At 40.1% G+C, this 17,997-nt stretch overlaps 1 protein-coding gene across 1 annotated transcript in view; it reads right to left on the reverse strand.

The window, feature by feature from the left end:
- CRIM1 (cysteine rich transmembrane BMP regulator 1) overlaps positions 1 to 16,811 on the reverse strand; it is a 151,928-nt gene extending 135,117 nt beyond the window's left edge. The window contains exon 1 of the mRNA XM_058164607.1: positions 16,006 to 16,811. Within this exon, the coding sequence (XP_058020590.1) occupies positions 16,006 to 16,360 (355 nt within the window). The 5' untranslated portion in view covers positions 16,361 to 16,811. The remainder of the gene's footprint in view (positions 1 to 16,005) is intronic.
- Between the last annotated feature and the right edge of the window lie 1,186 nt (positions 16,812 to 17,997).

Genomic DNA, 17,997 nt, shown 5'->3' on the forward strand with positions numbered 1-17,997 from the left:
GAATGGTCACGAAAAACAGCAACTTATATATGTAAGACTACAGCAGTTACAAAGGCAAGCTCCCTAGGTGACAATGAGTCAATGACTCTCTCTTAGCCCAACCTATGTTACAGGATTATTGCAAGAAAAAAAATTATAAGACGGAGCTTTATGTATGACACCAAATGAAAAGCAAAATATAAATCAAATAAGTAGATAAATAAATGGTACAGGTCACATGTACCACAAACCATATACAAAGGTGGGCAGGGCTGCAAAACTGAGCAGATTTCAATTCAGCAATTTGACATTGGAAACAGCCCAATTTAACTGTGGTTAAACCCGGTAGGTTTTGATACAATTTGGAAAACAAACTCAAGTGAGAGCTAGAAACTCATAAATTCATAATTCTCATTTGCTACTGTAGGAAACCAACAAAGGTCTGTACTCTTTCCCTAAGTAGGATTGGATACAATCCACAGAATGAATACTCTTTTGGAGGATATGGTGCTTTCCTCTCTTCAGAAGAATAAGTAGAAGGATTTGGAATTTTAAAATTAGAATAAAAAAATACAATTCCATAGTTTTGTCTGTGGACTTAAGTAGCTGATTCTTCAGAAATAACTATCTGAAGGCATGAAGTCTACCCAAATTCATATAGTCACATTTTTTAATGCAGAGGAAACCAATATTTGGGTGGACCGTTGAAAATAAAAATTCAGTAATTCCCCTCTCTAAATTGTTGGATGGACAAGTCATATATAGAACACTCATATGATAGCTGCCAAATCAGTAGGAAACTGCAAGATTATAGCATAATATGTGCAGGGGTTTTTGCGCTACCTATCATCAACTTTGAATTTAAAGTGGGAGTGAAAACACTATGGCATAGCTTTTCAAACTCACACTATAGTTAGTTATATAGGAAATTTCTACTGCCTTGCTGAAGCTGATGCACAAGTAGACATTGCATATGGTGCCGTATTCATGCAGGTAGTCTGACTTACAACAGTTCGTTTAGTGACTGTTCAAAGTTCTAATGGTACTGAAATATGTGACTTATGACCATGTTTCACAGTTACGATATTTGCAGAAGCCCCATAATCATGTGATTAAAATTCAGATACTTGGCAACTTGTTCAGATTTATGACCGTTGGGGGTTAAGTTGCGTCCCTTTCTAGACCGGGTTTCCCTTTGCACGGTCACTCATGCCCTTATTACATCTCGCCTGGACTACTGCAATGATCTCTATATGGGGCTCCCCCGAAGGGTACCCGGAAGCTCCAACTGGTCCAGAATGCAGCTGTGCGGGTGACAGAGGGAGCACCTCGTGGCTCCCATGTGACACCCCTCCTGCGCAGTCTGCACTGGCTTCCGGTGGTCTTCCGGGTCCAATTCAAGGTGCTGGCTACCACCTTTATGGCTTAGGACCGGGTTATCTACGGGACCGCTTACTGCCACCAGTAGCCGCCCATCGACCTGTGCGCTCCCACAGAGAGGGCCTCCTCCGGGTACTGTCGGCCAAACAATGTTGGCTGGCAACCCCCAGGGGGAGGGCCTTCTCTGTGGGACTCCTGCCCTCTGGAATGAGCTGCCTCTGGGGCTTCGTCAACTCCCCGACCTCCAGACCTTTCGCCACGAGCTGAAGACGCTTTTGTTCCAGCGTGCAGGGCTAGCTTAAATGTAGTTTTTAATTGAGGTTTTTAATTGGGGTTTTTAAATGGGGTTTTTAATTGTATTCTAATTTTTAGGCCATATATTGAATTAGTTTTTTATACTGTTTTTAACTTGTGTTATATGTATTTTTGTATTTTATTGGCTGTGAACCGCCCTGAGTCCTTCGGGAGAAGGGCGGTATACAAATTAATTAATTAATTAATTAATTAATTAAATAAATAAATAAATAAATAAATAAAGTGAAAACTTTATGTAACTGGGACTTCTGTCTTTCTACTAGCCTTGTCATTGACTTTGCTTGTGGGAAACTGGCAGAGAACATAACAAATTGCTATCGCATGACTGTGGCAATACAAAGCAATTGGAACTTTGAGGGCCTCATGTAAATACTTTTTTAGCACTGTCACTAATTCATAGGACTGTACTTTGAGCCACTTTGAAAATTTATTTCACTTCAACTATTTCTGTCTGTTGCATTTTTTCTTTTGGCATCCACAAGTAAGTAGATAAAATAATACTTTAAAAACTAAGTGCAAATCAAGCATGTTAAATCAAATTTCAAGCCATTTGGGTTAATGATTTTTTTCCCCAGAAAACCCATATCACTAGCTATATTGAAAAATTATTAAATTACATAGTAGTTTTAGCTTTCATTAGGTGGATGTTTTTCAAGACAGAAAAATGATACTGCTCTTTTATCTGCTAATAAGCAAGACAGGTAGGCTAAATAGAAAAGATCAGTTAAACTTATCTCACTGGCTCTGTATCTTAGTATGAAAAGATGAAATATGTTCAGCGATCTAACAGTGATTCTTACAGCACTGAAGGGTCTTACGATAAAATAATGGCTATTACTATACTCTAATATTAGTCACTATGAATAGTATTCAATTAATATCAATAAACAGTTTCAATTACAGAAATGTTTAAAAATCAATTACTTTTTTCAGAAGAATTATAGGAATGCACAATTTTAACAAATTCATTCAGACAGAATCTTGTCAATACCTAAAGATCTTTTTCAAGCCCATACAACTACAAATCAAATATCATGTTCCTATTAAGATTTCTGTTTACAGAAGGTACACTTAGCTGTATAACTATATATTAAACTGTGGTGGTGCAGTGGTTAGAATTCAGTATTGCAGGCTATTTTTGCTGACTGCTGGCAATTCAAATCTCACTGGCTCAAGGTTTACTCAACCTTCTGAGGTTGGTAAAATGTTGCCCCCAGATTGTTGGGGGCAATATGCAGACACTGTAAACCACTTAGATAGGGCTGTAAAGCACTGTGAAGCGGTATATAAGTCTAAGAGCTATTGCTATTGCTATATACATGGAACATGCCTTAACACTGTCTCATCAATTCTAGCAATAATAGATAAATGAATGAAACTTATTATAAATGTACAGAACATTAAACTAAAGCAAGAGCTACACATACAAATTATATAAAATCACTAAAGGTAAATCAGCAGTTAATTCTGATAACGATGACTATAGTAGTATGACAATTAAATCATACTAGAAAGGATTTTGGGATTCTCTGTTTGCAGTGTGACAGTTAATAAATAATAGCATGAATCAACATCTGCCAATGCCATTTTATGACTCAGTCATTGAAAAAGGTTATGGTACTTAGGCTTAGACATTTTGTCTTTGTACCCAAAATAAGTTTGGGAGAATCAGCATCGATTAATTAAACTTATCCAAAATTGAGAAGAAATTATTGGTCCTTTAGTACCAACATTCAAGAATCTTGATGACTGGCCCAGAACAACCCTTATTGGTTGTCAGAGTTTCAGTCAGATTTTCTCTTTAAAGTATTTTTTGTGTCTATGTGCTGAATAGGAAAGCTGGTTGTGCTTAATTCCCACTGAAATTAATGGGACTTTTGTCAATTGGAAATTGTTCAGATATTTAAATTTAGTAGCTGGAGCAGTAGGGTTGCGCAGTGAGCCAGAACACACAGTTATAGTTGATTGGTTGGAGACTGCTGGCTCCTGCATTAGGCAACCTGCGCTGTGATTGGTTGCTGTAGGTATGGAGGGGGAGTTTCCCTTTCCCCCCGCCTTTTTCTTCCATGTGTCCCGTATGCTCTGTGTTTTAACTCATGATGCTCCTGCCTGACCATCTTATTTGCTGTAAATATAGATGTAAAATGTATTTATTTGTATAAAACTACAAGTTCATGTCAGCATCTCCTGCTGCGCAATTCCCCGACAGAAATTAAAGACACTGAAGAAGCAATATTGATCCAGATTGTATTTAGATGCTTGCAATTGGAATCAGAAAAGGAACAGAAGTCTTTCGAACATTTTTATAACATGGATTGAAATGGAATCACAGAAAAATGTCAAAGTAATGAAGAGAGAATACAATTATGACTGCAACTGAAGCATCTCACTGGCTATTGGAAAATGAAATAAATCTATATGGAATATTCATTCACTTGAGAGTGACATATAAACAGTTTTGGAAATTATTCTTCCAATCCAGATTTTAAATGTCAAAAGGTTCTATGGCACTAAAAGGTTCGCTGAATTGAGTAATACAATCAATTGTGTAATGGAAACATGTAAAATAATACTGAAACAACACTACTGGATTTTGTAAACAGCAAAAAGCATGCCAGGAGATTGTTCTTGGCTCTTCAAAATTGCAAATTGCCGGATGTTGCCAGATCTTGGACACGCATGCACTGGAAATTACTAGCACCTACTCTTAAGAATCCTGGTAACTGGCAGGAAGAAGCTTGTTTCTAATGTTAGCAGCTTTCTTCCCAAGTAAGTATATATCATTAACCAAGATTTGTAAATAGACATTTGCCTCTTCACCTGTGCAAAGTATGAATCATCTCTGCATAACCATGCATAGAATGTCTGTAAATCAAGTAAATGCTGATTCATTTTGCCATATAAAGCAAGGCATCAGATTGACTAGGAAACACCCATCATAAAAGAAATAAACATCAACTGGGTGGATTCTTCCCACCTTAGAAGAATACCTGAACTTAACAGGCTGAAAGAACAAAGCTACATACATAAAGAGAATGACAACAACCCTGCTGGATTAGGTCACAGCTCCTCCAAAATTTCACTTCTAGCAATGACTAACCAAATGTCTCTGGAGTGGTTGCAGGCAGAAAATAAAGTCACTCTTCTTCACCATTGTTTCTTACAGTATTTGTAGGTAGCTGGGCTCCTGACTAAGCAGTAACTTTCAGTCTTGAAGAAGCAAAGCAAATTCTTGACTATTTTATTTATGCTATGCATGAGTTCATATATGTTGACTGAACCCCCCAATCATTTTGTTCTAATCAGAGCAACCAAATTTTCTTAATTCACAGTACCCTTAGTATTACAAAGTTATGATACTACAAAAGGACATCACAAAAATTTTACCCTGGGCTGTCACAGAACATAGTTTGGGAATCAGGCTACATGAAGAAAGGTGGTTCCTTATAAGGAAGGTGTCTAAACCTCTGAATATTTTTCTTTTTTACTTTTTCTAGTTCCATTACAACCTCTGCCAAGTGTAGCAATCAAAACTATATATAATACTCCAGATGAAGACATTATAACTTTGCATGAAGCCATTACAATGTTGGCAATTTTATTTCAGCTCTTTTCCTAATGATCCTTGCATGCAATTTGCTTTCTTCACAGCTGCCACACACTGAATTGATGTCTTCACTAGCCACTTCAACCTTAAAAAGATTAGATTTGAACAGTTCAGACTTCAACAATATATATATATATGTATGAAGTTATCCATAAACTTGCTATTTACCACGTGCAGCTGTAGGACACTCTGATCATTGCATGATTCACCTTGTACCTGCTTACAGGCAAAGACTTAAAGCCATAAAACCAATAATTAAATCAGTGAAAACCTGGACGGAGGAATCAGAATTAAAGCTACAGGCATGTTTTGACTGCACTGATTGGAATATTTTTAAAGATACCTCTGCAGACCTGGATGAACTCACAGATACTGTAACATCATATGTCAGCTTCTGTGAAGACCTATGTGTACCTACAAGGAACTTGCGAATACACAGTAATAACAAACCTTGGTTTACACCTAAACTTAAGCAGCTACGACATTCCAAAGAGGAAGCCTACAGAAAAGGTGATAAAATGCTGTACAATCAGGCCAGAAATGCACTAACAAGGGAGATCAGAGCAGCAAAAAGAAGCTGAAAAGCTAAAGAATCAATTTTCAGCAAATGAACCAGCAAACATGTGGAAAACTCTTAAAAATATCACCGGCTATGGCAAACCTCCTTCCCAGGCTGAAGGTAATCAACAACTGGCAGATGACCTGAATGAGTTTTACTGCAGGTTTGAAAGGAAACTACAGCCACCTATCTCCACAACCCCCATCTCAGACACAGCAACAACAGCCAAGCCTCCTACAACTGACCCCATTTCATTGGGTTCACAACCCCTAGTGATCACAGAAAAGGAAGTGCAGGACCTATTTCACAGACAAAAGCCAGGAAAAGCTCCAGGCCCAGACAAGATAACTCCTTCTTGCTTAAAAGTCTGTGCTGACCAATTGGCCCCATCTTCACCCATATTTTCAATAAATCACTAGAGATGTGCTATGTTCCTTCTTGCTTCAAACGCCTACCATCATCCCAGTGCCAAGAAGCCCACCATCAAGGAACTGAATGACTACAGACCAGTTGCTCTAACATCTGTAGTCATGAAAACCTTTGAAAGGCTAGTGCTTTCCTACCTGAAAACCATCACGAATCCGCTTTTAGACCCCTTGCAATTTGCATACCGAGCAAATAGATCAACAGATGATGCTGTTAATATGGCTCTGCACTACATCCCTCAACATCTTGAGTCTCCAAAGACCTATGCAAGGGTCCTTTATGTAGACTTTAGTTCAGCATTCAATACCATCATTCCAGATATTCTTCTAACTAAGCTAAACCAGCTACAGGTACCGGAACAGACTTGTAAGTGGATCACAAGCTTCCTAACAAACAGGAAGCAGCATGTGAAGCTTAGCAAGATCACATCAAATACCTGTACAATTAGCACAGGGGCCCCCAAGGCTGTGTGCTCTCCCCACTTCTCTTCTCTCTATATACCAATGACTGCATCTCCAATGATCCATTTGTTAAGCTACTGAAGTTCGCAGATGACACAACAGTGATTGGTCTCATTCGAGACAATGACGAATCCGCATATAGGCGAGAGGTCGAGCGACTAGCCTTGTGGTGCAACCAAAACAATCTGGAACTGAACACACTCAAAACCGTAGAAATGGTGGTAGACTTTAGGAAAACCCTTCCATACTTCCACCTCTCACAATACTTGACAACACAGTATCAACAGTAGAAACCTTCAAATTTCTGGGTTCTATCATATCGCAAGATCTCAAATGGACAGCTAACATCAAAACATCATTAAAAAGGACAACAAAGAATGTTCTTTCTCGCCAACTCAGTAAGCTCAAACTGCCCAAGGAGCTGCTGATCCAATTCTACAGAGGAATTATTGAGTCTGTCATTTGCACCTCTATAACTGTCTGGTTCGGTTCTGCAACCCAACAAGAAAAACACAGACTTCAGAGGATAATTAGAACTGCAGAAAAATAATTGCTACCAACTTGCCTTCCATTGAGGACCTGTATACTGCACGAATCAAGAAGAGGGCCGTGAAAATATTTGCAGATCCCTCGCATCCTGGACATAAACTGTTTCAACTCCTACCCTCAAAACGACGCTATAGAGCACTGCACACCAGAACAACTAGACACAAGAACAGTTTTTTCCCGAAGGCCATCACTCTGCTAAACAAATAATTCCCTCAACACTGTCAGACTATTTACTGAATCTGCACTACTATTAATCGTTTCATAGTTCCCATCACCAATCTCTTTCCACTTATGACTGTATGACTATAACTTGTTGCTGGCAATCCTTATGATTTATATTGATATATTGATCATCAATTGTGTTGTAAATGTTGTACCTTGATGAACGTATCTTTTCTTTTATGTACACTGAGAGCATATGCACCAAGACAAATTCCTTGTGTGTCCAATCACACTTGGCCAATAAAATTCTATTCTATTCTATTCTATTTCACTGATTGCATCCAAATCAAGATAATTTCTAGCAATTAACAAGCACTGGATGTAACACAAATCTTTGTGGGATTGACTCCACCTCTCCCTTTAGAAAACTGATTATTTATTTCTATACGGTGCTGCCTGGATTTTTAACTGGTTATCAACAAGTTTTCTTATTTTGTCATTACTAAATTTACTGAAGAGCCTGCAGTGAGGAATTTCACCAAAGCCTTTTTGAAAATCCAACTGTGCAATGCGGACAACCCTAAAAAACTATTAAGAGTTTGGTGTGGAAAGATTTCTCTTTGCAGAATCCATGCTTGTCCTGCAGCAAGGTGTGTTCCTTTACGTGCTATGTTATTTCTTCTCCTTTTGGTTTAACTATTTTATGTTCTTTATTTGTCAGATTTCGATACCATTCATCTCAATTGCAGAGTGACTTTGGATAATTTACAAACAGCAGCATAAATACCTAAAAACCATATAAAAAAGGAAAAAAGCAATAAAAGAGTTAGATTAAAAACAAAAATAAGTCCAAAAGTGAGGGTAAGGCCATCAAAAAGCCAACTATTCCAGAGTTGCGTACTCCTCAGTAAGACCTGTGAGTTGGCACAGCCATGTCTTCAAACTCCTTTAAAAGGCCCAAGTGAGTGGGGGCCTGCCTTATATCTGGACGGAAGGTATTCTAGAGGGTGGGGACAGTGGCAGAGAAAGCTTTCTTCCTGGACTCCACCAGTTGAAATTATTTAACTAATAGGCTCTATAACATACCTTCCCTACTTGACCATCTATGGACTGATGTGACAAACTGAGATGGTTTCTCAGGTAATCTGGCCCCATTGCCTTATAGAACTTTAAAAGTAATAATTAATGACTGTGAATTGGGCCCAGAAGCAAAGTGGGCCCATGATAGGTCCTGTAGTAGAAGTATTACATGTGCCATCCTTGAGGCACTCATAATTTCTTAGGCAGCTGCTCCTGGATACTCTTCAAGGGTAACTCTTATGTAGCTAGAAGCCATTGCAATTGTTCAATGGGAGACAATTAGGTTATGAGTGAACAAGGTATTTATTTTACCGATGTTTTTATATCACTCCAGTGAAAAGGTCTTCTGAGTATTTTACTGTCAAATATACAATGTTCTCTTTGAGCATTTTGTTCACTCCTTTGTTATCATGCCTCAACAATTTATATTTAAAAATGTTCTTATTGTTCCACTTTGTGTTTTTTGCCCTTTGCTTTTGCATATCTTTGGCTTCTCTGATCCAACTTTCATTATATTACCACTTCATTTTTTAAAATAAAAAGCTTTTTAAATCACAACAGTTATACGTAAAACTAAGGATAATTTGTCTAGGTAATCTCATTTCCTACTTTACTGTACGCTTCAAATAGCTTATTTTTAATACTGCTATCACTGCAGATCAAAGAATCATCTCTCTCTTTCTCTCACGCACACACACACACGTACATACGTATAAATGGGTTTAGCTCATAGAATCATCCGTTGTAATGTCCTTCCTGCCAATGACTACTTCAGTTTCAACTACAATAACACAAGAGCTACCAACAGATTTAAACTTAATGTCAACCGCTCCAGTTTAGATTGCAGAAAACACAATTTCTGTAACAGAATTATCTATGCTTGGAATGCATTACCTGACTCTGTGGTCTCTTCTCATAACCCCAAAAGCTTTATTCAAAATCTATCCACTGTTGACCTCACCACATTCCTAAGAGAACTCTAAGGGGCGTGCATAAGAGCACAAACGTGCCTACCGTTCCTGTCCTATTGTTTCTTCCCCTATATATATATATATGCTTATACTACCTTGTTTCTCCTCATATATATGTTTATATATTATATAATCTTTTGTGTTATGCTTGTGTATATTGTTATGACAAAATAAAATAAATAAAATAAATAAATAAATAAATAGTGCCTAAAACAATTCAAGTTATACTTTCTCACAACAAAAAAAATTGTGCCTCATTTATAAAAGAATACAACCCTCCTACCTGAAACCAAAAGAAGTTTCACTGACCTAGTCATGCAGCATTATACTATTAATATTCAGTTTAATTGACTATGAATAGGAAAAGAGTGAATTAAACATACAAACTAGTACATGAAGTCTAGCCAGACCTTTGGATCATACCTGTGCTGTATAAAGGATTATAGAAAGAGATACTACATTCTTCAGACCACTGTATCATAGTTGGAGCAGACTTCTAACATAACTTTCTTTAAAATCATAGAAGTACACAATATTCATGTCCATTTAGTTTCCACAACTTTATCATACAACTCAAGCAAACATAAGGAGATACAAAAATTAGACTGCTAAAACAAAGTCTCTAAAAAGGAGGCACAATCATACATGACTGTTATAACAGTCAATATGAAATGCTTGCATCTACCACTGTTTGTCTTTTAACTGCTTTGTTCAAATTGCTATAATATAAACTAATTTTGTATTCACAGGAGTAACTCTTGTTTTAAACAATATCTGCTATCTAGCACCTTTCATGGAACATGATATACAGTGGATGTATCACAATTTAAAAAAAATAAGTACAGATGTTTTGGTACAGATGATAAAGTTTATTGTTCAAGAAGAAAACCTTTCAAATTTAATTTGAAAAATGAAGTTTTAAGTACAGTAAATTGATTTCTACCTATGATAATCTTTAATAAAAGTTTCATGGCACAAAATATGAATACACACTTTTGAGAGTCTTATTTGTATCCTATTTTTGAAATGATTCTATTGCAATATGGAAGAAATGGGAATAGAGGGAGTACATTAAACCCCATATAACCATGTTGAAAATTAAATATAAAAAGCAGCTACAAGCAAATACAAGCAAAGAGAATGGAAAAAACTACGCCTGAACAGAGGCTGAAAGTGTTCGAAATATTGCAAGCAGTATTCACACAAAAGATGCAGAGAGCTTAAGCCAGAATGATTTCATAGCAAACAGATTTGCCTGAACAGGCTGCCTCATAATCCTGCCAGTTTTTTAAAAATAAATGTTGCTTTATCTACAGTTTTTGCTTAAAGAGAGCCATATCAGCAGTCATCTATAATAGAACACATTAACAATTGCAGAATGTTTAATGACTTTAGCACTATTTTAAATCCACAGAATTTTGATAAACTTACATTTTATGTATATCTTTAGAAAGAACTAAGTATGGTAACGCAAACAAAATTTTGTGAGTTCAGCACAAAACAAATAGATCTAACTCTATTATAAGGATAAAGATATAACCAAGACTTTCATCAACTTTACAGATCTCCATAATTATAATAGTGGTTTAATTATAATAGTAATATTAATAATAGTGTTAATTATAATAGTGGTTTAGGAATCACTATTGTTTGCACCACTTAAGTGTCCAAAGTTTTGGCTTTTCCTTTGAAAAACCATCTGAAATGACAACTGTTCATCTCTCTCAAAAAAAAAAAAGAAAGAAGAAAATCAAAACAGATCAAACATATAAATTATCATTTCACCAACAAAAGGAAGTTACAGCTCTTTAGACATCTGAACATAACAGTGACCCATTCATTAAAGTGAAGGGTAAGTATGAGAAAAGAACTGAATCATCCATAGTTACATTGTCTTTAAATTGAAATTAATTGGAGACTGCAGAATATAGGCTCAATGTTAATTCAGCAATGATCTCTAACAGCTATCATACCAATGTAACTTTAACTGCACATTTACTTTTAGGAGATCATTTTTCAATATCCAAGTCTGAATACACTTTATATTATTCAGACGTATGCCTTATTCCTCAGCCTTAGGAATGCCAATACTTTTACCAAAAGGAACAGCAATCAATTTATGACATAAAATTATAACTGAATCCTGGATATACCCAATTAAAAGTGAAGCAAACAAGTTCTGAATATGTGGACTATCTCTTTGACAACAGCCAACTTCCAGGTTAAAGACTGGAACTTAAGTTTTCCTAGGTAGGAAAATGTGAATGTGATGATGCATCCTGGAAACCAGTTGATACATTGCTCAAATAATAACAATGGATACTCTTTGGTGATTTTAAAAAATGCACCCAAGACTTACTTTTTTAATGCAATGAAGGCTCTCTATAAGTTTCCAGAAGATATGGTGTATATGTGTTTTTCCAACTTTCATTTTTGGGAATTATGGGAACGTGAGAACTTGACACGGAACCACTGATTGGTTCAAAATTGAGAAAGGAGTCCGGCAAGCCTGTATACTATCACTCTGCCTATTTAACTTATATGCAGAACACATCATGAGAAAGGCGGGGCTAGATGAATCAAAAATTGGAATTAAGATTGCCGGAAGAAATATCAACAACCTCAGATATGCAGATGATATCACTCTAATGGCAGAAAGCGAAGAGGAACTAAAGAGTCTCTTGATGCGGGTGAAGGAGGAGAGTGCAAAAGTTGGCTTGAAACTCAACATTAAGAAAACTAAAATCATGGCATCCGGCCCTCTCAATTCCTGGCAGATAGATGGTGAAGAAATGGAGGTAGTGACAGATTTTATTTTCCTGGGCTCCAAGATCACCGCAGATGGGGATTGCAGCCAAGAAATTAAAAGACGCTTGCTCCTGGGGAGGAAAGTTATGGCAAATCTAGACAGCATTCTAAAAAGCAGAGACATCACCCTGCCAACAAAAGTGCGTATAGTCGAAGCTATGGTTTTCCCAGTTGCAATGTATGGCTGTGAAGGTTGGACCATAAGAAAGGCTGAGTGCCAAAGAATTGAGGCCTTTGAACTCTGGTGCTGGAGAAGACTCCTGCGAGTCCCTTGGACTGCAAGGCGAACAAACAAGTCAGTTCTAGAAGAGATCAACCCTGACTGCTCTTTAGAAGGCCAGATCCTGAAGATGAAACTGAAATACTTTGGCCACCTAATGAGAAAGAAGGACTCACTGGAGAAGAGCCTAATGCTGGGAAAGATTGAGGGCAAAAGAAGAACAGGACGACAGAGAATGAGGTGGCTGGATGGAGTCACTGAAGCAGTAGGCATGAGTTTAAATGGACTCCAGAGGATGGTAGAGGACCGGAAGGCCTGGAGGAATGTTGTCCATGGGGTCGCGATCGGTCGGACACGACTTCACAACTAACAACAACAACAACCACCAAGTTGTACAAAAAAGGGTTGGTTTCAGAACAAGGACCCTATGACTTCAATGATTGGGAGGAAAATCTAAACAGTATCTTAGGATATTTGGGCCAGATTCTGAGTATTTTTATGAAAGTCATGGCAAAATCTTCCACTTTTCTGTTGATACATGTTTCACTGAGAAACACTACTTGGTTGTTTAATCTTGAAGGTTTTTTTTCTCCAAATAGCCACACTCAACATCCTTTTTCTAAAGGAATATCATCTTGTCTGTATTATTTTTAGGTTATTCTTTATTACTAGTAATATGAAGCTATTTCCACAAAAAGTATATTTGTTCAATAATTTAGCAAATTAAATTATAGATGCCAGTATGGAACACCTTTCCTTTGGTATTTGATCACATGCAAAATAACAATAACATTAACAGCTGCCAGAATCTGACCCAACTGCCATCTGTGCTATTGGCAGAAGGATGCTATTTCATATTTATATAAAATATGCAAAGCATATGTAGCATAGATCATAACTCTCTAATTAAACTATGAGCATACTAAATACTTTCAATTATGTTCAGCATTCCTGTCTCAAAAATCCTGTTTTCACTAGATTTGAGGCAAGTATACATATTTGTCTTAAACAGTAACTTATTGGCTGAATAAAAAAACAAAGTTTAATGTCAGATTGTCACGAAATCTTTTAAAGGTTTTTTTTTTTTAAAGTTCTACATACTGACCAGTAGGGGTCATTTCAGCACAAAAATTATAACAGAATAAGCTGACTCAAAGAGGAAGCTCTGTGGAAACACAAGACCTATTCTTTTGAGGTAAACAGGCTTTTATCCATACACGATAGTCATGACAAGAGTGTTCCCAATTTTGAAAGATGTTTAATTAATAGATGAAAAGCAAGTAATTCATCCAACAACTTTAATGTAATTGTTGGAACTATCAACAGACTTCAAAACTAACATTCTTATCTACAAGCTCAATCATAGACATGTTGCAAAATCCAAAGTTAGCTATAATTACCAAGAGCTTAGCCGAAGTCATCATTTAAAGCTTTGAAGATGAAACTACAGTTGTGTAGGTAAACTTTTTATCTGGAAATAGTTTGGCTAATTTCTGCAGGTTGTATTCTTGGGAGAAGTTGGGACAGGAAAAGCTGGAATAAATATTACATTTCTGTCACTGCCTGAAGTCTCATCTCTATAGATTACCTGTACTATTTGCTGCAGGGGAATGCCAGATACAAAGTAACAGCTGAAGTCCGGCAATCAGTACTTTTAAACAATTATTAAAACTGTCAAAAACCTCTGAACTAAAATGAAGTAGGGTATTGAGGTGTTATGGTAGAATTTGCTCTAGCATAAACATTCTCTATAATTACTCATAAACATGTACTTTTCATAACAGCCATTTCATTCAGCTCAATCTGTTTATAACTCCTTTAAGTTTAAAACTTCCATGCAAAGGAATCACAACCCCAAGCAAGTTATTAAAAGTCTGATAGGTCTATCCTGATAGTTCTCATCTTGCCAATTAAACTAAACTGAAACATACCTGTATTAGAAAAAAGGCATTTTATCTACAAAACTAAGGTTAAAATAAACTGTAGTGGCTGCCCCAAAGGATAAATCTGGAAATCTTTAGGGATTAAAGGGAATTAAGAATTCTTTAAATTATGCATGGCTGGGAGTGTTTAGATGACTTTCCTGCCATTTTTTTTCCAGAAGAATTTTTGAGCTCTCTGCAGCCCTCTTGTGGATCATTCTTATGGAAGGGAAGTGAAAAGGAATTTTCCATAAAAGATTCTGATTGTCATATACACTATATTCCCTTAGACTTCGGAATGAAAAGTTACAATGGAGATACTGAATACTCAGACGCAATTTGGGCAGACAGCTAGCAGACAAAAAATGTAAATGTTTCCAATTATATTAATTATAAAGAATACTTATGGAAAATGTGATTGATATACATATACATACATACACACACACACACACACACACACACACACACACATATAGAGAGAGAATGAATACATTTTTTTAAAGAAATTAAAACAAGACAGTTGGTTCTTTTCCTCATCCCTTCAAACTAGTAGCAATTGGGCAATTGCTCTTTTCAACCTTCTTGGGAGCAGAACTCCAAAATAATTTGAATAAAGAGAGCATAGTAATGTTTTGAAAATACATTTATTAAGAAAGATTAAAATGGTAGGACACCCTTCAGCCCTACAACTAGGTAAAAGTTGAGTTCCGCATGACACACGATCAAATAACCAAATGCTTCATATATATGGATTGAAAAGTCAGTCGATTACAGCCATCTACATTCAGGTAAGCCCGTTCGTGATTTCGGTCCTAAAAAGCCAGCAGGCAAATAGCGAAGTCAGAGGAAAGAAATGATGTCCAAATTAACATTTTTGTACTAATACCACAAAAACCCGCTTTATTTTTGCGGTCCAATTAAAATCCATCTTGAAACCTAACACCGATGAAAACAGCAAGAAAAAGGCGCGGGGGGAGGAGGGGGGGCGGCGGCGTAAAAGAGGAAACAGGAGAAACGAACACCCTCCAGTGCTTGGAAACATGCGCGCACCATTATTAGCGTCTTTCCCCTCTCCCCTTTATTCTTTTTTTAAAAAAAATACTGGAGACTATATATATATGTATGTATGTATGTATGTATGCATGCATGCATGCATGCATATACAGGAGCATGACATAGACAAATGAAAAGTATTTCTTGGGAGAGAAGAGATGGAACCTACGAACACGCCAGACTCGAAGAAGCTACCACCTTTCCTTGAATTTCGCGACCGGTTTTCAAGGTAGTTATAGCTGCATTACACCCCGGTTGTGCGTCGGAAAAAATGGAGAGGCTGGAAAGGAAACCGCGAAACGCCACTATTTGGGAGGGGGAGCGGCGGATTGGGGTGGGTGATATAAGCGTAAAGCCGGGGGGCTCACAGGATTCTTTTCCTCTCTCGGGGCAGAGCCCCGCAACCCTACCAAGCCACGCGCTGCTTCGGGCTCCTGGCTCCACGCGGGGGCGGAGCGGCTATCTGGCCCCGGGGACAGGAGCAAAAGACCACGATCTTCCGCGTTTTACCTTCGCAGACGCCCGCTTCGTACTCGGTGAGAGAATCGCCGTTGAGCGGCGGGCGAATCACGCAGCGAAGTCCGCGGTCGCAGGCGCCGTGCAGCCCGAAGAAGCCGCCGCAGCTCTCGTTGCGCTGCCGGGCGCAAATGAAGCAGCAGCCGCAGATGTCCAGAACGACGCCGCCGGGGCAGTTCTTGGGCTCCTCGCACCTGGACTCGTCGCAAGGCAGGCAGACGAAAGCCCGCGTCCCGGGCGTCCCCGGGAGCACCAGCAGCGCCAGGAGCAGCAGCCACCCCTCGGCCAAGGGCCAGTCGCCGCCGACACCCCGACGCCTCCGCCCCGCGGCGTCCGTGGCCAGGGACATCGCGGCCAGGGCCGAGGCAGCCCTCGCAAGTCCACTCGCACTCCCCGAGCCCCGCGTGGAGCAACCCAACCGCGCTGCGGCGACGGCGACGACGGAGCTCTGCCTCCTCCGGCTGCTCCAGAAAAGTTTCCTGTTGCAGACCAGCAGCTCCGCGGTCCAGCTGAAGTTCTACTCAAGGCTGGCGGGCGAAGAAAGTCGCTTCCTCCGGTTGGTCCTCTCCCTCCGGACTCCTGGAAACCTCCGGGCGCTCCTGCGCAGCGACTACGCAGCTAGTATAACGGACGCCGGAGCGAGAGCAAAGCGAACACCAGCACCTCCGCCGACAACTCGCCGCCCGACTCCGGACTCTTCGCCTTCTCCGACTTCTCCCAGCTCCCAACGTTTTACTCCCGCCCTCGGCTGCTCCGCGGTCATTGGATAGCGACTCGACCGACTCGGCCCCCGACCGCTTTCCTGGACGCTCATTGGGTGCTCTCCGCCGCCTCGGCCCGCCCCTTCGCCCACCCTTTACTTTCTCCGAGAGGCGCCGCAGTTCGGGCCCTACGGCGCTGGCTTCCCTCTCACCTCGCGCTCTGCCCCTCCCCTGCCCGTGGCTTTGAGGTTTGCGAGACGGGCAGGGAGACCCGGAGAGCGGCCCCGTGGAGGTCAAGCGGGATGCCCAGCCAGTCCGGGAAAGGCAAGCCGGGGTGGGAGGGGCGCTATTTAAACCAAGGGCAGCTCTGATGTGGAAGAGAAGAAGCAGAAATGGGGGGTGGAGGGGGGTATGCGGGTGTGGCCGAAGCAAAAGGAAACCCGAAGGCTGCTGCAATGATACCCTGAGAGCAGCTGGAGGCATCCAGGGTCGGGCATCGCCGGGCCAGGGATGAGGTGGTCCTCACCCCGGCTCTCGCGCCAAAAGGACGCCCGCAGGTGAAAGTGCCTAGGCAGTGAGTGACCGGCCTCTCTGTTCTTACAAGGCAGCCTCGGCGCACTTGGGCGCTCGACCCCGATTGGCGAGCGCTTCTCCTGGGGATGCTGCCAAGAGAGAGCCCGACGGCCCGGTGGTGGTCCTCGCTTGCTTAACCGCGTGCGCTGGCTTGCTGGCGACGGCGTCTGGGTGTCGCAGAGGGCTGGCCTCAAGTCAGCGCAGCCCACCCTCAACGGTGCATAGGCGAGGTAGCAGAAGGAGGCTACCAGGAATTTAAGTCGCCGTTTGGAGGAAGAGGTGGGGTCGGGGAGCAGGTGGGCGATTGCCAGAGCAGGTGCTCCTTTGGTGCCAGGTCTGTGGATGGGATTAAGTTGCGGCAGACTCCAGGCAGGGTTGTGGGGGCCCCATTCCTTGAACACAGAGTGAGACTGAATGGCAAAGGTAGACAGTTGTGACTGAGGACAAGTACAACTGCTTGCCACTTGTTACGTTAGGTAAAGCCAAAAGCGGTGCATCTTGTAATTATGGATGAACTGGTGGTGCAACAACCCGAGGAATGTGTTGCCAGCTGAATCCTTATTGCAGCTGCTTAAATTAATTCTTTCCTGCAGGGTGTTTGGTTTTAACAAGAATGGCAAAGTGGTTTACGACTGCCTTCTTCCAGGAGACGTTTCCAACCTCTCAGCCTTGGCATTTCATGGCTTCCTCCCATCTTGAGTACTAACACAAT

Source organism: Ahaetulla prasina, chromosome 1, assembly GCF_028640845.1.
Source record: "Ahaetulla prasina isolate Xishuangbanna chromosome 1, ASM2864084v1, whole genome shotgun sequence".
Classification (NCBI taxonomy): Eukaryota; Metazoa; Chordata; class Lepidosauria; order Squamata; family Colubridae; genus Ahaetulla; species Ahaetulla prasina.